This window comes from Protopterus annectens, chromosome 1.part1 (genome assembly GCF_019279795.1).
Source record: "Protopterus annectens isolate FY-2018-M chromosome 1.part1, PAN1.0, whole genome shotgun sequence".
NCBI lineage: Eukaryota > Metazoa > Chordata > Ceratodontiformes > Protopteridae > Protopterus > Protopterus annectens.
This window is the reverse complement of record NC_056726.1, coordinates 1,693,624,208-1,693,647,730: the sequence shown is the minus strand read 5'-3', so window position 1 is coordinate 1,693,647,730 and position 23,523 is coordinate 1,693,624,208. Positions and strand designations below refer to the sequence as shown.

General features: G+C 38.1%; 1 protein-coding gene across 1 annotated transcript in view; it reads left to right on the top strand.

The window, feature by feature from the left end:
* Positions 1-20,623, top strand: part of LOC122816591 (uromodulin-like) — a 197,676-nt gene extending 177,053 nt beyond the window's left edge. The window contains exon 4 of the mRNA XM_044089490.1: positions 20,530-20,623. Coding sequence (XP_043945425.1) covers positions 20,530-20,623 — 94 coding nt within the window. The remainder of the gene's footprint in view (positions 1-20,529) is intronic.
* The last annotated feature ends 2,900 nt before the right edge of the window (positions 20,624-23,523 follow it).

Genomic DNA, 23,523 nt, shown 5'->3' with positions numbered 1-23,523 from the left:
AAAAAAATACTTTGCACCACTTATACAGAATAAGCATACACTGCACTGTACAACATGTATGCACATTTATTTGAAATTACCTTTATTTGGTATAGTAGTTTATCCTTTAACTACTGATTTGCAATAAATTACCCATAATCATTTACTGTAGCCTGAACAGGTTAAGTGGTTTCACCCTTTAAGAAACTATTGTCAACTATGTTGATGTTTTCAAACTGGATAATGTAATTAAAAAAAAAAAAAAAAAGTTTTTCAAGAATGTCTACAAAAAGTACACCCATGATGCAATAGTAATGATAGCAGCTTTAGCTTCATTACGTGACTCTGGTAAAGGAAGATCAGAACATAAACTATCATTATGAAATGAATTTGCAAATCATAAGATGTAAATGGTGATTATAAATCAAATGGTTTAATCAGTAAAAATTACATCATCATTTAAGATGTGAAGAAAATTTTAGATACAATTTAAATTTTGACTGTTGTGTATCTACCAAAGTCAAAAAGCATATAATCTTGCAAACAAATAATAAACAGCATATCTAATTGTTCTAGGGAGATCACTGTAATACTTTATTCCTTATTGCTCTGCCCCAGTTACTGAATATTATGTTGCATTTTGTAGCCTTCAAACAAACTATCTGGAGTAAATGTAAAAAGTCATTAATCAAAGTGCTGGAAAACTTTAGCTGTTTAGAAAGGCTTCAGACATTGTCAGCATATTCCATTTCTTAAATGTTGCTTAAAGGTTACCTCTGCATCATTTCTGAGGAAGTGCCTAATTTAGTTCTGTTTTTGAATATATCTGCCTGGAAATTACTTGTGGAGTAACTAATACCAGAAGAACTAATCTAATACTAAAAATATAACAAGTCTAAAAAAGCATGGCATATACTTACACTGCCTTCCACAATTATGCTATCCTGTTTGCAGTCAGCATATGCAGAGGTACCTACTTATGTTATATGCATTTAAGATGGGGTTCTTTAGGTTAAAACCTCAGTCTTAGATGCCCTAGGTGAGCTGAGCACATTTCCTACTTGCTATACAGGAACTGTAGAGAACTTAAGGGCAGTATTTTTAAAGTATGTAAAGTAGATTCACCTGATCCCTTTATATACACACACAAAGACAGACACACACATACACACACTCACACACTCACACACACACACACACACACACACACACACACACACACACACACACACACACACACACACACACACAGACACACACACACACACACACACACACACACACACACACACACACACACACACACACACACACTCACACACACACACACACACACACACACACACACAGACACACACACACACACACACACACACACACACACACACACACGCGCGCACACGCACACGCACATGCACACACACATATCTACTCTACTCTATATAGACAGGCACAGTGTTTAATGTTATTTGCTATGAGATGTGGTCACAAATATACTGCATCTACCCCTTCTCTTCTCAGCTTCATTTCACTCTACCTTAACTTTTACTTCCATTGTCCCTTCTCTCCCTCCACATACCTAATTGTGTATACTGCATGGACCAAATTTCACAAAGCTCGTGAAAACTATTTATGGTCACAGCAGCACATTGAAGGAAGACTTCTGTGCATCAGCTGTAAGAGCTATTTCAGAAACACTGCGAACGCACTCTGAGCACTTAGTTATTCAGCATAGGATAATTATAGATTCTGTACACACCTGTCTGATTCCAAAACAGATTGAGCACACCCATTGCAACTTTAATGTGTTGAAAAACAGTGACTTTAATGTCATGTATCACAGGTCTCCTAGACATTGGTGCAAACTATGAACCTGTTGCGGTAACATACCCGGTCTGTCTGTACTTGCACCTGCACGGCTTGGGACAGTAAACAGCAGTGCCATGACATGAGGCTGAGGAAATAACAGGTAGTGGTCACAATGTTGCAGTATGGAGACAGCCACCTGCCCTTCTCTGGTATTGTTCAGAAGTAGATGAACCTGTGAATATTAATGCAAACAGCATTATGCATGTTGGTTGTACCATTCTGTCTGCACTACAGTTATATGAGAATATGTCATTGTACTTACATTCATCGTCATCACACTGTGTGGATCTGCATGCATGGTTCAAGTCTGCTGTTGTAAATCTAAAATGACAATACATGAATATGCATGAAACAACAATATGAAATGAATTACTGTATTGTCATCCATTTCATGCAAAGTAAGACATACATATTTTGCCTGGAACTCCTGCTTCTATCTCACCCCCAGGGATGTATCACTCCACAGTTGTTGTATGCATGGAGGGAAGAAATGCTGTGATCTCATCAGGTGTATCAGTGGGTAGTCCATCACTGGTGGCATACCTCAACCTCTCATACCATCTTAACATGTTGGGCTCATGGAGGATTATGTCTGAACAACATTTTTAACAGGACTCATGTGATCTGTTGTGACCTCCAACTGCATAAATCATGTTGGTGATATCAGTCAACACTTCATTCTTCCATACTGTATTCCTTGCACATCCAAGAAGTCTCCATCCATGTTGTAGACCATCCTAGTATGATATCATCTTCTTGTGGGGAAAAATTGTCACCCTGAAAGACAGTGCTATGCACATAATTATATTTCTGTGAGGGCCCAGTTATGCAGATGATAAAGTGGACAGCATATGTCAGCATAAGCAGCATGCATTCCTGGGCAATTCAAAGTCTATGAAACATTGACTGCGACAAATACTAATGTAACATATAAAATGTAACACCAGTGTCTACATATGTAACAGCTGTTAAAATCAGCATAACTTATGACATTTGAAGAGGCTGCTTGTAGGATTTGAACCCCTAACAATATATATATATATATATATATATATATATATATATATATATATATGCTGACTGGAAATCTAAAGACAACCACATCATGCCATAGAAGGCTGTATGCAGTTTATTTTAAAATACTACACAAACTGCCATTTGAAAAACTTATGGAAAGGGTCAGAAAACCTTAGTGTCCATAAGCAGCCCGCTGAAAATATGGATCCTTCTCTATACTCTATACTGAGCCAGTAGTTATAAGACTTGTGTTAAGAATCATTAATGAATAAATATCCATTACAGAAAAAGGATATAGTACATACAAATGCTGTCAGAATCTGTAGGCTTCCATACGTACAACTCAATACTCCCATGGAAAATGTATGGAGTTCATGATGTCCCCTGCAAGACACAGAGATGATCCGTAAATCTGTCTTTATGTACTGTTCACTTTTGCTATGTTAAATCTGTCTATACAATTGCAATTATAAAATGAATTCATGTCCATAATGCAGATGACAACACCTGTATACATAATGGTAAATCAGACAGAACTTCAGTAAGTTGAAGCATTTTTCTTAAAGCACACATTTTCAATAGGAATAAGTCAAAATAACCTCAGGAATAAACAATACAGATGAGAATGAGTAATATTAAAACAGGTAACATTCCCAAAAACAGAAATGGTAGCAGGTGCCAGTTTACCTTATCTGGTACCTATGACTTGGGTATCACTGAAAGTGAGAGCACCTAATGTACACCCATCTTTAAGTGCCATTTATGCCGTAGGTAATTAATGAGGTTCATTAAAATTCAAGGTTCTGGAATCCCATTTGCACACTTCTTCATAACTTTTTGAAATTCGGTGCATTAACCAATAGCTCAGTGTAACGGTGAGGTGCTCCACACAAGTAGCCAATGGGTATCAATAAATGGTGGAATGCGCAGCAAGTATCCATTATCTTCCAATGATCTGATAGCATGGCATAATTGCCACTTTTAAATATTGATTCTGCTAAATTTACAGATCAGACCATTTATTAACTGCAAACTCATAAATAACATATTTACTTCCTCCATGTTAATAAAGTGAACATTCTTACCACAGTCCTGTTTGTTTAAGCCAAGAAGAATGCTTGTCTGACTGCTTACATATATATTTTCATTTATGTGTTGATAGCTGTTATTTCTTTAAATTATAATGGCCAATCAGTGTCAGAATTTTTCATATTCATCTGTTATCTGCAGGAATATGAAGTAACAAAAGCAGTACCCGTTGGTTAAGAAGAAATGTGTGTTACCTGTTAGTTTGTCCTGTAAGGAAACCCTCCAGCATGCCTATATTTTGGTGTTTTGTGGGTTCATTAAATTATCTTGGTTTATTTCACACATAGTCTAATATTCGTCTATGCACAACTGCTTATTGATATTAACATTCATTTTGTGCATGGTTATAAACAGGGTTGCCAGATTTCCAGCCCCCCAAGTAGTGACAGAAAAAAAAGAAGGTCTCTCATGGCAAGTGAAGACCAAAACAAAAAAAAAAGATCTTTAATGTGGAACACAGTTCCACATTAAAGAACACTAGCTCTGCACTAAACACGACGGAGCTTTTTGTGTTTAATGCATTGCAAGTGAAGACCAAAAAAAAAAAAGGTCTTTAATGCGGAACACAGTTCCACATGAAAGAACAGTAGCTCAGTAACTCTGCACTAAACACGGAGCTTCTCGTGTATTATGCATTGCAGTTCCACATTCAACATAAGTAACTCTGTGTTTAGCGATTTTTGATTGGCCCATATACTGGCATATGGGCCAATCAAAAATCTCTAAACATGGAGCTTCTCATGTTTAATGCGGAACACAAGAAGCTCCGTGTTTAGCAATTTTTGATTGGCCCGTATGCCAGGTATACGGGACAATCAAAAAAAAAAAAAAAAAACAAAGAAAGCGGAGGCTGGCCGGGATTTAAACCGGCAGGGCGGGACTCGGGATCAGGCTGCTGATCTCGGGACAGTCCCGCCCAAATAGGGACGTCTGGCAGCCCTGGTTATAAATAGCTCAAATATTCATTGAATTCCCGTGAGTATGGTCATAATCTGTAATGGTCTGTTAACAGCAGCTCTTTAAGCACAGGTTTAGTAAAGCCTGCTACAGACTTTTATATGCCTGAGAAAGTTTTGTGCATTATGGCATTGCTGCAAAATGTGCTATCAAGTATTGTTTCGTCATTCATTATTAAATTCACTTCAACAACCCCCTCATCCTTATCTTTTGAGGGAGTCAGATGGTCAAAGTTACAATTAGCATGCAGAACAAGCAACTTTATTGCTGTATGCATTTGCTTTGTGATGTGAACTTTGCCAAGGAGTATCTTTAAATGTAGTCCTCCCCCATATCTTACTGTGTACCTGATGTACAGCACCTTTTATGTATGTGTTATTAACAGTAAATCTGTGATACATGACACTGTTCCACTATCCCATTGTCTAAGTAATGAAGGTTTTCAGTTGTTGTTAATGGATGTGACCATAGCTGACATGACATGAATTCACTCTTGCTAAGTATTTACCTACATGCCCAGCTGGTGTTCATTTTTTTGAAATCCTAAGCCACGATCCATATTAGGAGCACACCCCCCATCCAGTTGATGTCATAATCCCAAGACTTTTCACTGCATTCACAACATGCACCCTTACTCAAGATGAATTGGCTAAGCAAGTAGGTATCAAGGTTAAACTTTGGGTGTACATTAGAGCTGCAGGTTTGAATCTCATGCCCTCCAAACTGTGTTCAAAGATGTAAAAAGCTCATGTGCAAAATGTTGATTATCTGGTTTTCTTTAGAAGTAAATTGTCTTAAACTTGATCAGAGCAAAATGTGTCCATGTTATTTGAGGATTACGGCATTCATAGTTGCTCTTTTTTATTTTAGGTGACAAAGACCGGACCCAGAATAAATCCCTGTGCATCAAGTGACTGCACAGGTTTGAGGACCAGCGGAGGCAGTGAGGTATGTTGATTAACTTTTCAATTTTATTAAATGAAATGCAGCTGATCCTTTTTACAGGCCTTTACATTACCATGTATTTTGCTTAGAATGCCTGATTACCCATACTGTATCGATAAGGAAAATGCAATAATCACACTATAGCTGTGCTTAACAGTTGGATTCATATCCAAATATGTTGCCATATCATTTAGCATCAAGCCGCATTTTCTGAAGATAGTTTCTGAAATGTAGGCCACAACCTAAATGACAGTCGGGTTTGTGTGTCTGTCACACATACCTTGAGGTGGATGCTTTAAATACAAGTTTGAAGTGCTTTGATTGCTGCTTATAATGCATGGGTTGGTATACTTGTATATCTGTATGTGTTTCGCAGTGACTGATCTGCTGTGCATAGCCTGCCTATTCACAGAGCAAAGGGGTATTTACTGTGTTAGTGTTCACACTGTCGTTTGCAGATTGTGGCATGCCCTTCAGTTCAACATTGGTATTGCATCTGCCTACATCTTGGGTGTTTTTGTTACAACCTATTTGTATGCTGTGTTTGTGGGTACATGTACAGATGGGCATTTCTTTGCAATATTTCATAATCAGCAAGCACCATCAGGAGGTTTTCATTTTACAGAATACTAACTGCTACAAATGGTAGTCATGTCATGCTTACAGTTGTGCAAATACAATATTATTAGTACAACATATAATAGATTCTCATGTCACAGGCAGTGATGATTGAACATTATAGCTATCTGTTATTGTTGTATTCATTACGTTTATGCTGTTTCAGCTAATTACCATGCTGCCTGGCTCAGATGTTTGTTGTATGGCTTGCCTATTTTCCACAATATTGTCATCTCAAAAGTGTCTTCATTTTAACAATGTCATTTGGTGGCTGTTTATATGACTCATTCCATGCCAAGACTGCAATTTACATTCAAACACAGACATATCTGCTCAGGGAAGATATACAAGTGAAAAAGAAAGGGGAAAAATGACATGCGACCAAACACTCAGATGAACTGTTTACTGAGGCAGACAAATTTATTAAATATTGCAGGTCCCAATAATAATGTTATCTTGACATTTATAAGCTTTTATTTTGTCAGATTTCAGTTAGGTTAATGTGGCATGAGGCAATGTTAGACATGATTCCATTCAAATGGCAGGATATGTTACATGTGCTTTCTTTGCACATGGTTGACATATTTCATGCTGGCCAGTATTCAAATGTTCAGGTAATGTCATGATTCCCACTGGTAAGCTGTGTTATGCATGCCATTGTACTGCCTTGAAAGAAATACTCACATTGCTGACAGATAGATTCTGCCTGAAATGTTCTGTTATTGGACATGTTCATAACATATAGATAAAGTGAAACGGAAGGGTTATGTGCATTATGAGCCATTCGCCAGCAGCAATTGTGTTGATTATAATTGTGCTTCTTGTTAATGTTCATGCCATTTCAAACATAACTGTGTTTTAATTAAAAACATCAGTGTATGCAAATACACCTTCAGTCTCATATTTGTATTTATAGAACTCACAGGAGAATGTGATGTTAATTAAATATATTAGGTTATAGATGTGCATGTCAGTTTTATTTTAAGGTCAGCTATGATCTTTATGGAATGGGCAGCATGGTAGACATTTTCATTTCTGTCATGTTCTGTGATTTATCTTGACAGAGCATGGCACTCTTGGGCGATCACTGATCAAACACAATAAGAACATGCCAGGCAACAGCTGCAGTCCTCTGATGATGACAGTGATGACAATAACGATGACAAAGAATCTGGACCTGCATATGTCTGCAACATCATGCATGCTGCACATGGGATAAGATGATGCCAGGACCAGAAAAGAGAAAATTATCTGAATGAAGTCTGGGCAATTGTGACGGATGTGTTACAAATACAGCTGAAGGACATAATGGGAACTTCTTCCAGGATATGACACAACCTATGTGCAACTCATTCAGGCAGATTGGTAATTCATGAGGCTCATCCCCATTAGTCTGGTCCCTCAGATCTGTAAGTATTGTCTGTGTTCTCCAATTGTGTTATGTTGCCTGTAATGTCCCCTCTCTGGACCAGTAATCAAGGAGCATGAATCCTCAACACTGACACTGAAGAGGGATGTTCACTTGGAACAAAGATAGATACACACAGTACTTCCAGATGCAGCTCTCTGCATCAAGCACAATTTCCTTTAAGAACACACAAGGAACACACTCAGTTTGGGGTCTGGTTTTCCATATCTCTCTCTCCAGGCCCCCAGTAAGACTCCCTACTGACAAAGCTGTAGAGCTGAGTCCTCAGCCAAGTGTCCAAGACAAGTCCTCCACCAATCTCTCTGTGAAACCAGTGCTCTGTGTCCCTGCTCCAAGTAGCTGATAGACACACACACACACACACACACACACACACACACACACACACACACGCACACACACACACACACATACACACCTGTGGATGTGGAAGGCTGGCACAGATTTTCTAGCTATGCCCCCTTCAGCCCCGACTATAAGGTAGTCATACTGCCACCAGACACTCCAAAGCCAGCTACTCTAAGGCTCTTACAAAGGTACCCAATTATACTTAGTGAAATTAATATTAATATGAATGATAGTGTTTGACCAATGCAGTAAGGCTTTCAGGAGTGCCCAGTGAGTCACGAAATGATATAAGTACTCTCAAAAGTTAAAACATTCTCTAAAAGATGAGCCACAATGAAAATTTTAAATATATTTAATAATAAATAATAAAAGAACATGAAAATATGAAATATCTAGTTACAATAAACACCAGAGTTTCAATCACAGGAAATATTAAAATAACACAGATGAATAGATTCACACAGATACAGAAAAACAATACTTAACTAATCTCATTACATTTTCCTGACTGATCTAAAGAATTACTATTACCTGGTCACTTACTACAGCAAGGCAAGATGAAGTAGGTGAGGGGTCCTTCTTTGTCAGGTTCCAAATACAGACTGCCCCAAGACCTCAGTCTTATCTGGTATTAGAACATCATTTTAGTCCTGGATTACAGAATATTACATATATCTGGCCATCTGACTCTGGTTCCCATACTACCCCCTTTATTAACAAATGAACCAGAATCTCGCCTAAATATGTCATCAATACACACACATAGAGCTTTGCTAAGATTTGTTGCATCTTCCTGAAGTCATAAAACCATTTTAACACTTCAGTCCTTCCACTGTTGCAATTAGTTCCCTGCTAGAGACAATACAGCTGGATTCCTAGTCCTTGTTTTTCCAGACATTTTGTCTCTGGCTGCAATCAGAATTGTAACATACAATCTTTATGCCAAACCAGGTAACTAAATTTCAAACTTTTTTCAAAGTTAGCTGGACTGAGATTAACTTGTTCTCTTCCAGTATCCTCTGTTACAATATATTGATTTCAACAGTTATAGTAAATCAGACATACTGGTATATTTCTTTGCTGCCCAGCAGGACACACTGTTTTGGTACATTTTAATACAAGCAGCTTTACAAATACAATTTTCAACACAAACATCTGTACAAATCAGTTTGATATACAAGTGACATATAATTATTTACAAAAATGCAGCTATCTATGCTGGCATATGTTACACATCCACTGCCCTACTTCTCCTGGCATAGCTTGCAGTACCTCACATTGTCACACTGACAACATGTTGATTACCATATAATTAATTGGACTGTATATGCACTATTGTGCAGGCATACCATGTAGCTGTCATGATTATGTGTTATTGTCATGTGGCATTTAATTATACTTCAATGTGCGCTTTACACACATTAATACATTACAGTTTCCTCCCATATTCAACTGTCATTGCATTGTGTCAGTTAACCTGCAGTCAGTACTGCAACAATTAGCCTGTAAATGTGTGTTTTACTGTGGGAAACTGACAAACAACAGATGCTGTCCATAGTTTAGCACTACCACTGTGGTATGGTTCCTATTTGTGTATTGTCATATCATGGATATGCAACAGAACAGCATGTCATTTCTCATTTGTTTTGGATGGCAGTTGTCATGCTGTCCTACTGAGATGATGTGGTGTTATGTGCTGGCAATGCTGATGCCATGTGGGGTCATATACAGGTATGCCTTACTTATGGGCAGTCCTCCTTTACTGACTGCATTGAATACCAGTGTAGCATTAATGTGGTAAGGATAATTTATTCTGTAACAGTATATTACACAGTGTTTGCTGTACATTTCCACAACAATTCCTGATTCACATAAGTTCACATATTGCACAAATAGTTGTACACATTAAGTGATGATTGTGCATGTCTCTGCACATAGTCCTATCCATACGGAAACAACATTATACCTTTGACATGTGAGCATTCATTGACTTATTGTTTATGTGTTGTAATGATCCTCACAGGAATGTCTTCTGCTCAGTAATGCACCTGTATTTGTTTATTCAACATTGGCATGAGAGAATATGTGTATGAGACTGAAATTCTTTGCTTACTTAACTATGCCTGTTGATGTTACAAGATTGCACCTTACTGCGTAGTTATGATCTATACATGCCCATTTCTGTGGACATCAGCAATCAGTCTGCCCATCTGACATACACTTGCCATTTGCTTAACTGCACTTTGGGTTGGCTTTGTCAGCATCCTGTGAGCTGTACACATGCATTTACAATGCGCAAACTTACATTGTTGTCCAGCTTTTCAATGATGTGGGCCCAGGTTGTCAACCTCACTACACCCTTTATATTTCCATATTATATTTTGCAGATATGTTTGCCTTTGTTGCAATTATTGACCATTGTCATGTATTACATTGCTGACATGAGGAAGATGTGTTAAATGCGTAGCCATTTTATGGATGCGGGACATCTGCACACAAGTCACTGGCTAGCACTTGCAATACATCCTTGTTCTCATTATACTTGTGTCTTAACCAGTGGATGTTGTTGAAATCCATCTGCATAACCTGATATGTTTTTTTAAGCTGTAGTGTTACATTTTTGCAAATTTTCTTACATGTTATTGGTGTGTGTGTATGTGTATTGACATTGCTCTCGTGTACATTCTATTCAGGCCACTGACAGTCATGCATTATGTCTACATCTGTGTGTTGCCTTTGGCATGGCATATGTGTCACATATATGCATTCTATTACACATTTGTTTGGGTTATGTACACCTACTTGCTTATTTAGTAGCCATTATACTGCTTTGCTACAATACTGCTGTTTGGCATAGTGTTTAGTAGTTTGCCTTTCATATGTATGGTTGGAGGGTTGGTTCTGTCCTCTGCTGAAATTATCTAGCATTCTTAGATCTGGATTTGCTCATCTGTGATGTTGCTTGACTTACTCTTGCTTTGCTGGCAGACTACATGGATATGTGTTTATATATACAATGTGTACTGTGAATCTTATTTATTACCCTACAACACACATCTATCATCGGTGATACATATCCAGGTGTGACTGGCACACAGTTTGCAACATGTCATACCTTGACAATACATAGTCAGATATGTTTTTCTGTGTTTCATCATGGCTGGTATACATCTTCCATTGCCCCTGTTGTGCATTATGACTGTGTAACTTACCAGTCATTACTTTTTTTCCAAAGATTTGTCTGTCATGTGTTGTAATATTTATTCTATGGGTATACTTGCTGTGATGGCTTTCTCCTCCTCTTTCCATATCTTTACCTTTCCTTCTATTCTAAGTAAAAAAAGAAAAACAAAACATAAAAAATGGTGTCTATTCCACCAAAAAAAAGGTCCGTGCCCTCTGATTTTCCAGTTCCATCATTGTTCGTGTGTCCCTGAGATCTTCTTGTTTATCTCCCACTTTCCTTGGGTGTCCCCATGCAAATCCTGCTCCCATTGTTAGCTAATGTTAGTTATAGTGATGTGGCTGTGATTGCCCTTCATCTTAATTAATTTTTTATTAGAAAAGACTTAGTACATTTTTATATTAATGTACTTACGGTGATATTCTGTATTTGTCCTTAAGTTTAGGGCAGAGGTTCTGTTATAGATATGTATTTAAGACTGTCAGGATTTTTGAATTGTGAGATTGCTTCCTTAACTCCTTGACAATGATTTTTTCATTACTTATGGATTACATGAGGGTGTTGTTCAGTGCACCATTATTACTGAGATACTACTTTGTGCGCCGAGATATTCGGAGTTCACTTTGACACATTTACATATTACAGTGTAATTCTCAAGTTTAGCACTGATATTGGAGAAATATACCAGATTTCATGAACTTTACAGAACTCAGCCCTGGATATTGAATATTTTCTGTATATACCACACGAGCTAATTATGTAACTTGTCTTACAGTTTAAATGCTGACAATTGTTTTTTAGAGTTGTTTTGTAGTTACAGTTACATGTTTAGTTATAATGCTAATAACTTACTTTATGATCACTCTTAACTGGTTATCACTATGCATGCATCAAATGAAAAATGTTAGCTTTGTTATCTTTTATCTGTTGCTTTCTGCTAAGCTGAATCTGAAAATGGTACACTGGGATCAGTGATCTACTCCAGTTAACAAATGGAATTAAATAAATAAAAATATGATCTTAGTGATGTGTGTGTGTGTGTGTGTGTGTGTGTGTGTGTGTGTGTGTATTTAAAAAGAGAGAGAGAGATGCACACACACACACACACACACACACACACACACACACACACACACACACACACACACACACACACACACACACACACACACACACACACACACACACACACACACACACACACACACACACACACACATAGACAAGTTCTATGTAAAATTGAGTACAGAAAAAAATCACCAGTGTGGAGACATAGCAGTAACAGTTCAAATATCCAAATGTAATTTAGGCAGCAAATGGCAGGCAAAAGGTAAAATAAATCCAAGTGTGAAAACACAGCAGTCACAATTCAAAATATCCCAAGGTAAAGTAGGCAACAAACAGCAGGCAGCAGGTAAAATAAATCCAATTTTAATGCATATACAAACTGGTAAGCCTTTATGGAATCATAACTTCTCCAGACCCTAATAAAGCAGCATCTTCACTGAACATTTATATAACAATGTCATAATACATGAACCAATCAAAAGCTACAACTAATAAAACAATTAAATAGTTAAAGTTGAACTCACTAAAGAACTGAACCCAGCAAAAGGAGGTAAACATTAATTTTTCCTTCTTCTGACTTATAAAACAGGTTTCAAGGGTACAAATTTATTTAAGCCTAATCCCGCATGAAACTGTGGTTTGGCTATCCATCGTGCTTCACATCTCTCTGTTTCATTTTCATTGTTACCCATCCTAGCTTTCTAACACAATAAAAAAACTATGTTCATTACTTTGCATCTGATCATGTTTAGCTAAGGCATTGACAGTGTTACCTTTATTTATACAATATATATGTTCCCTGATGTGTTCAAGAAACTGATGGTCGGTTTTGCCAACATAAAATGAGCTGCATTGCTCACAATTAGCTAAATAAACAACATTAATGGTGCCACAGTGAGCCATGACATTTAATAGTATTTCTTCCCTGTCTGTAGATGAACAAACTCATTACCCTTTCTGACATACTGACAGAAATTACAAGTGCCACATTTTTTGGTACCCTCTCCCCATTGTCCATAGCCCAACTTGTCTGGATGGTGGGAAGAGTATTTTGCATTGGTTGTGAACTTAATTTTATTGTAGCACATCTCAAGTTTGGATTTCAATGAGGACTGAATATTGGTAATGAGAGGGGTACCATATAAGAGGAGGGTAATAGAAAGGTGAAGGTCAGGGTTTGTTTGGTGGAGAGGTTGAGGTATTGTTTGTGCCTATAGAGCATGCCAATGTTTTGGTGTGTTTTTTAAAAGTGTTGTGTATGTGCAGGTCACAAGTTAGGTTTTCATCTATGATCATGCCTAGTAGTCTTGTATGTGAGACTACCTCTATGGTGGTTTTATTCTGGGCCTGTATGGTGAATTCATTTTATTAGATAAGTAGTTTTCTTAGAGCTGAAAAGCACAAGTTTAGTTTTGTTGGGGTTTAGGGCAAGATGGTTGTTGGCCATACAGGTTTCTGTGGTTCCGAAGGTGCTTTGGGTGATTTGTTGTAGTTCAGATGTGGAATTAGCAGTGTGGCTGATGGTTTATTCATCTGCTTATTGGATTATAAAACCTTGAGTAAGGGTGGTATGAAAGTTGTTAATAAAGATGATTGTATAGAAAGTCAATTATATGTCAACAATAGACACCCTTGTAAATACTTTATTTTGGTTTTAATGTTTGATATCTGTTTAGAGGTTTTAGCCTACCTTTTTAAATAATTTGTAAATACTTCATTGTCATAAATAACCTGAATTCATGTTTTCTTATTTTTTGGAAATGAATAAAAATATTAAAAAAATAAAAATAAAGATGATGAAAAGAAGGGGACCTAGTATGGTGTCTTGGGGACACCTGTGGTTGTATTAAGGAACGGAGAGAGGCAGTGCTACCATTTGATTGATTGTTGTCTCTTTGTGAGGCAGCTTGTGAACCAGATTATGGTGGGGGTGAGAGGGTGGGAGACAGTATCAAAGGCTTTAGAGAGATCTAGAAATAGTGAGGTAACTATTTTACCAGCATCTCAAACCCAGTTAAATGTATTCAAGAAGGAGATGAGGCATTCTTGGTACTGTGGCCTGGCCTGAAGCCATGCTGAGTGGGGGATAGGATTTGGTTGTGAGGCAGATGGTTCAAAAGTTGAAAGTGGATGCATTTTTCTGTAATGTTATAGACTGGTGGAGAGGATTGCAATAAGTCGAATGTTGGAAATGTCTGTGATGTTTCCACCTTTATGTAAGGGGAGAATATATGCCTTTATCCAGGTGTTAGGTACATAGGACTCTTTGACAGATCTGTTAAGAAGTCTGCAGATAGGGTAGGCAATGGAGTTTTCTGCTATTTCTAGGAATTCAAGGGGGATAGGTCATCATGGGCATTAGTGCAAGGACTGAGCTTAATGAGTATTTTTATTATATGGTGATAGGTATGGGGGAAAGGAAAAGCTTGGTGGAGAGAGTGTAGTGGTGTTTTCAGAGGATTGATTTGGAGATGTGGGTGTAGTACTAGAGCTGGTTTGGGGGAAAGTAGCAGTAAGACTGGATATAGTGTTGACTAAGTAAGTGTTAAAAAGAGTGGCTAATTCAGTAGCTGTTTTCTTTGTATTTGGAGAAGGATTATTTTTTGAGCCTGGGTTTAGTAGGGAAGTAATGGAGTTCCAAAATGATTTGGGGTTTTGCCTATGGTGACTTTGCATATGTAGGTAATGTACTTTTCTGTCTTTAATAACTAGACGCTTAGCTTGATTGCAGAGTTGTTTGAATTGTAGTAGGTCTGAGGGGGGTTTATTTTTTTGCCATAGTTTTCAGGCTTTGTCCCTAGCATTCATAAGTTGCTTAATGGGTTCATTGAGCCAACTGGCATGGTTATGTTTTAGTCTTTTTTGTTGGATTGAAACTAAATTGTTTAAGGTTTCGAGAAATGTTGGTGAATAACTCAATAGCTTTATTGAGGGGAATGGTTTCTAGGGCCTCCCAGCTAAGGTTTAATAAAGTTTTGTTAAAGGTGGTTGAGTTAAATTGAGATAGGTTTCTTGTTAGCTTGTAATGATGTTTACTTGATGCTGAAGTGGCTTTGCGTAATATATAAGTGGGGAAGTGGTCACTAATACTGATATAGGTGTGAAGTCATGGTTCTCTAATGTTATATACAATTAATGTACTTTCATCAGAATTCTTAATAATAAAAGGATGTTTAGTTTGAGATTCCTATTCATTTATGTAACAATTCAATACAATCTAGGTACACTAGCTCATGTTATACACAGTTCTCTAATTTAAAAAAAGAAAAATCTAGCAAAACTAGACTTTCCACTGTGTGATTCCTTAAACCTCTTGTGTTAGTGGTGACATGGGATACGTGCAAATTACACTTTAAGGACATCAGGTGTTTCAGCTAAATGGCAATTCTGAATGTCCATGACTTTTTCTTTTAAGTCTATTTATGGACAAATTCAGGCCAAAAAAGCCAAACCCACTAGCTGTGGACATGCATTTTGCTGCCTTCTTATATCATAATCAGCACAGCATAATTGGAATATTTGGCTAAAATTTGGAAACACAGGGTTGTTCTCCCCAGCTGATATGCATAAACCATAGGGTGACTGAAAATATTGTAATTGACAACTAAAACAATGAGTAAAGAGGTCACACAGAAAAAAAAACAATCAGTTAAAAAATACAAAAAGAAAAATCTAGCAAAATTAGACTTTCCACTGTGTGATTCTTTAAACCTGGTGTACAGAACTCAGTTTTTTTTTTTCAAAAAAAAAAAAAAAAAATAGGAGAGAGAGATTTTTTTTTTACTTTTAAACTGAAGCAAACTGCTTACTACAATGTAGCAAGCAGGTGCTACAGTTTAGACCACACACAGAGCACTACAGAGCAAATGCATTGCCAGCTTTTAAAAGGCCTTTAAAACTATGCCTTAGCATATTGAACAGGTCTGAGCCATGCATGGAAGAGCCCACGAGAACTGCCTATTCCAGGAGTTGTACTACTAGATTAATGATCATGGCTAAAGTCATAGTGCTTCCTGGACATGAATGTTGGCTGCAGGATGAGCTGGCATCATAACCACATGAATGACCTCACCACAGTGTAGACACATTCACTACTGATGTAGCAGTGGAAGAGCTACTAATGCAGGAGTGGCATTTGTCACATCCACAGTCACATCGGCTGACACTAGACAATGCACAAGTAGATTGGCTTCATGGATTTTGTCCCTCCCCCAGAAAATTATCTGGAATAGACACAGCATGGTCCAATGTGTCATTCATCCCACCCAGGGAGTCACACACAGGGTTCATGCAGTCCCATATGTCAGCATGCACAACATGCATTAGTCTTATGACCTCTTCCAAAGTCCTGGTTGAACTTCCTGTGCCACCAAGACAGCCCTGCACATATGTTGAGCAGCAGTTATGGACATACAAACCTTAGGAGGAGGACAGTAAATATACCAACTCTGAGCACCTCTACTGACACCTATGTGTGATACTGCCTGCCCACAATGTTAGAGGAAGAGTCTTTCTTGTCTGCACATGGGGATACCACACTACCCTGATCAACTGTGCCCCCATCAACCTGTTCCCTCTCAGATTGTTCATTGACATAGATATGTGTTGTCATACTGATTGTGCCCATATTGTGGGAAGGGGATGTGAGAAGGGCATACTACCTGTGCCTGACATACCCCATGCAGCCCCAGACTGAACCTGTTCATCTCACCCATCATTATCAGAAGATAAGAATCTGTGAACATCAGCAAGAGGAAGGGCCACAGTACTGGTGCCTAACAATGTTTCACCTGTGAATACACCACAACCCCCCCCCCAAAAAAAAAACAGCAAAAGTACTCCCAATGCTTATTTTAAAATACCAGCACCACACATGTAAGTGCTATAAGTTCAGTGATTACTAAAGATAACTAATACATGTAAGTATGTCTATACCATGTCCAGGTGCTCATTGCACCTCAGTACCAGATGTACCTAGATGCAATAGCTAAGAGAGGTAGTATAAGCATACATGTGAATAACAGTTGCAAAGCTGGAAGTTAAAATATTTGTGTGGCATACCTGGGGTATAACTAGTGGAAATCCTCTTGAGCTTGTCCACCTCTGCACCAGTATCCAGCATCACATTGTGAAACTCTATGAGTATTCTGCATCCCTAACTGACTACAGGAACTCCTCTGTCTCAGTAAGCAGTGATTTAATAGCTGGCCCACCACAGTAACTCTCTTCTCACATGTCACAGCCTTTGCTCTGAGCTTGGCCTTGTGAATCATGTCACTGGCTCTATGTTGGAAAAATTCCAACCACATGGCCATGAGCACCAACAGCATTGGCATCCTCAACCACCTGCCAACAGACATGGTCACAGAAGGGCTTGTTGAAAGTGTGTGTATCTAGGTGTTGTCCACTATGGAGATGGAGATTCTGTAGCATTATTACCTCATTTTCAGCCTCTCAGAGATGTGCTCTTAGTAGTTTTAGGAACCATATCACTGGTGCGATTGAACAAGTAGTATATTTCACAATATAAGTTAACACAAACGTTTGTACACTCACTTTACAGTTATGAAACAAAACATATCAATACAGCAGTCAGTAAACAGCATAGTCAAGTATAACAGAAACATACCTGCATCCATTAAAAATACAAACAACAATCTTGTAGAAAAACAGCACTGTACTGACGTGATTCATCATTCCCCTCCTCCCACCACAAAAAACCCCCAAAAAATAAAACAAAACAAACAAAAAAAAAACAGATGCAGCAGAGCAACAATATGGTCAATGTAACAAAACCTATAACTCGCAATGACACCTGTGTTACATACTTGTTCAGTCATCTAACATTCAGTGGCATGTCCACAGGTATACCTCTCCAAAAAAATAAATAAATAAACAAAAAAATCTCATCTGTTTGCCTGCTACACAACTCTGAACTTCTGTACAGATGAATGTGGGTTTCCTTGATCCCATCAATAGCTTTTCAGATGTCTTAAACAGATTATTTTGAAACAATGTAGATAGATAGCACAAAGCAAATAGATGTCAAAACAGTACAAAAGAAACATTGTGCAGATAAAACATACATTCCAGTATTTTCTGACAGTTTATCCTTTCTAGTTGTGGAGCTAAAATGTTGAAACAAGTTAGTTATGGTAACACTTGAGAAAGAAAGCAATCTTCCATAGTGCAATGGAAGATCCATAATCCACATTGTGCTTATAAGGTGTAGATAAACCCCTCTGCAAAAAATAAATATGCTAATTAGCTCAGAGCTCATTACACTTTCTGAATTACTCAGTTTGTGCGATGAGCAGTGGAGGTAAATATGGTGTTGCTTTGTAGACAGTGACATGGACATGCATGTGCAGCACAAGAATGAGGATTAAAATTTTGGGATGATAATGCCTTCCAGGTGTGCCTACTGGTCAGTCAGTGATGTGTTACAGAGGCATGCTTTAAAAGGGTGTGTCAGACCAGTAACTCTTACAAATATGCTTAAGTTATACTCACAGTAAAATATGAATGAAGCTTCAGCCACATGTTATCCATGTCATGTCAAGTTTATGTTATGTGGCTGTGCACACATCCCAGACATGAGATAAAGATGGATAACAATGTGAATGATATCCACAGCAATGTGAATGCAGATTAAAGTTAAGCACATATACACATTATAAACAATGGATTTACATTCATGCCAGACTTTAAACATTCCATGAACAAATGTAATACAAATAATACTTTACAAAAATGTAAGGAGTAAGTCCACCTGCAGAAAATGGTAGTACCCCCTCCCCTTATTTTTCATCCTCCTAGCTTTCTTATTTTCTGGTGTCACAAACATACTGTGTAACCGCTGTGGTGGTGCTGCGGTAGCATTGTCACCTCACAGTAAGATGCTGTCCGGTTTGATTCTCAGCTAGAGCATCTTCTGCGTGGAGACATGCGTGAATGGGCATACCTTTGTTGAAGGTTGTGCATCAGGGCTGGTAACTTGGCACATAAAAATCAACTACCAATCATTAGTGGACCGGAGTTCCACTGTGGCGACCCCTAACCGGGAAAAGCCGAAAGACACAACAACAACAAATGTACTGTATAACAAAAGTCTGACAGCATAAGTGCAGTGCAGACTAATTGCCCATTACTGAAGGAGAATGACTTGAATTTGTACATGACTTTCTCCTGCTTATTTTTCTGTATATGTGGTGCAGCATGTTCATGATGCTAATGTTCCACTGGAATATCAGTGGAGCAGGGTTCAAATCTTGTGAAGGTGTTTTTATCTCAGGTTGTGATAGTATGTACTCATTTTAATAGTGGAACCCCTCAAACTTGAGAAATCCCTGTGATTTATTTTATGCATGTCTTCTTCATATGCTGTGCACCATTGTCATTGCACATCAATTCTGGTCATCAACGGCCCTTATACAATCATAGCCTCCATCCTATAGCAAAAAATGTATTTATTTATTTTATTTATTTAACATTTGTTTACCGGGAAAGTCTGACTGGACACAGGTCCTTTATCAGTTGAGGCCCGGGGAGAAAAGCTCCATGAGTAACAGTAAATTTAGTGTACTAATCGAACATTTTATGTGCAAAAATATAGTCCTTGGTCTTATATTGGTATTCCTTTTGTAAGGGAACTCCGAGTTTAATCTAGTTGCTGCATATGCCTGGTCAGTTACATACCAAAGGGAGCACTGTACTCTATGAGTGGTCTGATAAGGGTAGAGTACAGTGGGAAAATGACCTCTTTGGACTTATATGCCAATGGGTTGACTCTTAGGGTAGTATTATCCATATGGTAATTAGCCAGAATGTTTGACCTCCCAAAGGATACAATTATGCATTTCTTAGCACTGAGTTTAAGATTATGGCTTTGGCACCATTTGTTAGTCAAAGATAGGCCTTCCTGAAGAACGCTAGTATCCGCAGTGGAGTCAGAGATAAACCCCCAGCTTGTAATCATCTGTAAACTTAATCAGGCATAAACTTTTAATGTTTGCTTCTATTTCAGAGAAATAGATGTCAAAAAGAAGTGGGCCACCAACAAGCACTGGGGAACTTTGCTAGTGACTGGCCTCTTGGTGGAGAGGTCTTACCTGTTTTGACCTCCTAGGTCCTTTCAGTGAACCAGTTGGCTATCCAGCAGGTGATAGAGGGGTTTATACCTAATTTAGTGAGCTCATCTATAATACCTGAGTGAGTTATTGTATCAATAGCCTTGGCCAAGTAGAGGTAAACTGTGTCCACATTGTTGCCCTCATCCATTGTTTTGGTGACTCTCTCAAAGAAGTCTACCAGATTTAATAAGTGTGACCTTCCTTTAACAAAGCTAAACTCTGATGGATCCAGCATTTGCTGGTTACCTATGTCCTCATCTATCACGTCCATGATGATTCTTTCTATAGGATATAGGTGAATTCTAGGCTAACTGCCTTGAAGGGCTACTTTAAGCCTAGCCAATAACCTGAGATCAGAATCAAACCTTGCAGCTTGTATTTATGAGGAGACCATCTTACCATTATGTCAAACCCACATGGCCTTACATATGAGGCTGGTTATGCACCTGTAGTTGTCCAGAAGGGTGTTTGGACCTCCTGTGTGCAGGAGAATGACTGTATCTATCATTAAAAAGAAACTTTGCAATGTGGAGGGTGTGATGTTCACTTCCTGAATTATATTATGCACTTAGTTCACGTAATAAAAATTGAACTGTAAAATATAACAGTAAAATATGTGCTACAAAATAATCAAATAGAAAATAATAACAGGGGTCCAGGGAAGTAAATATCGTGGGAAGAAATAGCCAGGGAATTGTTATGGCTAGGTTTGTATAGGCCTGAGGGCCGATAGCCTAGTACCAAACTATGAACCTATGAACCTATGAAGTAGGTAGTCCACAGTTGAGTTAAAAATGGAATATCCTTTATTGAAACACACAAACAAGTGATCCTAGTTGAGTATAATGAAGAGCATCAAAAACATCCCTTATTTATTGACCTGATTATATATAAATAAGGAATGTTTTTGGTGGTCTTCATTTTACTCAACTAGGATTGCATGTTTGTGTGTTTCAAGTAAAGGATATTCCATTTTAACTCAGCTGTGGACTACCTACTATTTGATTATTTTGTAGCATGTATTCTACAGTCATATTTTAAAGTTTGATTTTTATTAAGTGAACTAAGTGCATAACATAATTCAGGAAGTGAACATCACACTATCCACACTGCAAAGTTTCTTCTTGGTTTGTTTTGGACCCTGTATAGGTTGCATGCTGGGTTTTTCTGAGACTTCAGGGGTTACCATGGATTTCTGTTTTTGTTGTTTTTGCTGAATCCATCTTTCATTCCTTGGGCACAAAACCTGACTGTAGGCTCCAGTAGAAAAGTGATTCAAGTGGACTGGAGAGGTCGTGATTCATGATATTTACTAAGTATCCCAGGATGTTATCAGGGCCTATTGATGCAGTGTTTCTGACCTTGGAAAGTGCATTGATGACCTATTCCCTAATAATGGTTGGGGAGACTGTGATATGTGTTCTTTCCTTTGGACTAATGGGGGGTGGAATTTGAGTGGAACCTGTCAGCCAAAAGGTTGGCATAATGGCTTAGGGTTCAGTGTGGGTGATGTCATTTACAGTATGTTCTGCAGATTGTTGTGTATTTCTCTTGAGGTTATGGACATAGCCATAGAAAGCGTTGTGGTTGTCCTTAGCCTGAGAAGCTATTGTTTTTTTAGTTTATCTTTTGAAGTATTAATTAACCCTCTTAGCTGCTTGTTTTGATTGGTCTGAAGGCTTTTAGTATGTTAGGCTTTATACATTTGGCCAAGATTTCTTTTTCTTTTGTTGTACAGTCAATTGATATTGTGATTCCACCAGGGTGGCCTGTCTTTTGAGTTTGTCTTATTCTTAATACAAATGGGCACAGCTTGCTCTATACAGCTATCAATATTGTGGTACAGAGATTTTGTAAATACCTCAGCATATGCTATGGTGTTTACTGGACTTGAGACTGTTTGGACTTTAGCTAAGATGTATCTAAGTAGAGAGAGGTTAGCCTTGGAATAGTTCCTAAAGGCTTTTGGTTTCACCATGTTATGAAATTTAATTTTAATTTCTAGCAATAGTGTCTTATGGTCAGATCTGATGAGCGAGGATATTACATTGGGTGAGGAACATTGCTCCCCCATGTCCGTGAATACAAAGTCAAGGATGTTTGTACTCCTGGTAAGAGAATGTACCATATGTTCCAGGATGTTGGTATTAACAAAGTTTAGGAATGACTGAGGTTGTGCATTAGAAGTGGTGTAGGATTCCCAATCTCTACTGAAGTAGTTAAGATCCCCAATTAAAATCTGCTTGGTAGTAGCCTGATTAAATTATAACTGTTGTTCAAAGCCTTTTGGTTTAAGCACTTGGGCTTCAGACTAGTTATTATACATTAAGAAGGTTTGTGGTCTGCACCCTTGTGGGAGGAGAGGATACATTCTGCCCTTCTGAGCTGGGAATTTCTGGTTAAAGGCTTATTGTGCCTGCTTATCTGATCTGTTTCTTTCTGAAATTTGTGTGCCTTGTTTGCTGAAGCCCAGAAGGTGGTAGTTTATTGGCCATTTTGGGCTAATTTCTATCTCTTTCATTTCCCTGCTATAAAAAAACGCATTTGCGCGCCGGGTAGTGCCAGTTAGTTAGGGTTAAACTGTTTGCGGTTCCACAAAGTGTACTCTTCAATTTTTCCCTTGGAACTAGACAAACTTTCAACTTAAGCACTCAAACCATTAGTTTCACAGCCCAGCTCTTGCTCAAAACTCATAGCAAGCACTAATTAACCCTAGCACTAGACCCCCTATACTGTCCAGAAGGACAAGGCTCTCTATTCGTCCCTACCAGCCAATCAGTAAAACAGCTCACTTTACCTATTCAGGGATGCCCAAAGGGCAGTTTCAGGTGTACTCTCCAGTCCAACTGGTGAATCTGGGCATTTTGAGGCAATGTTACAACTGCCTC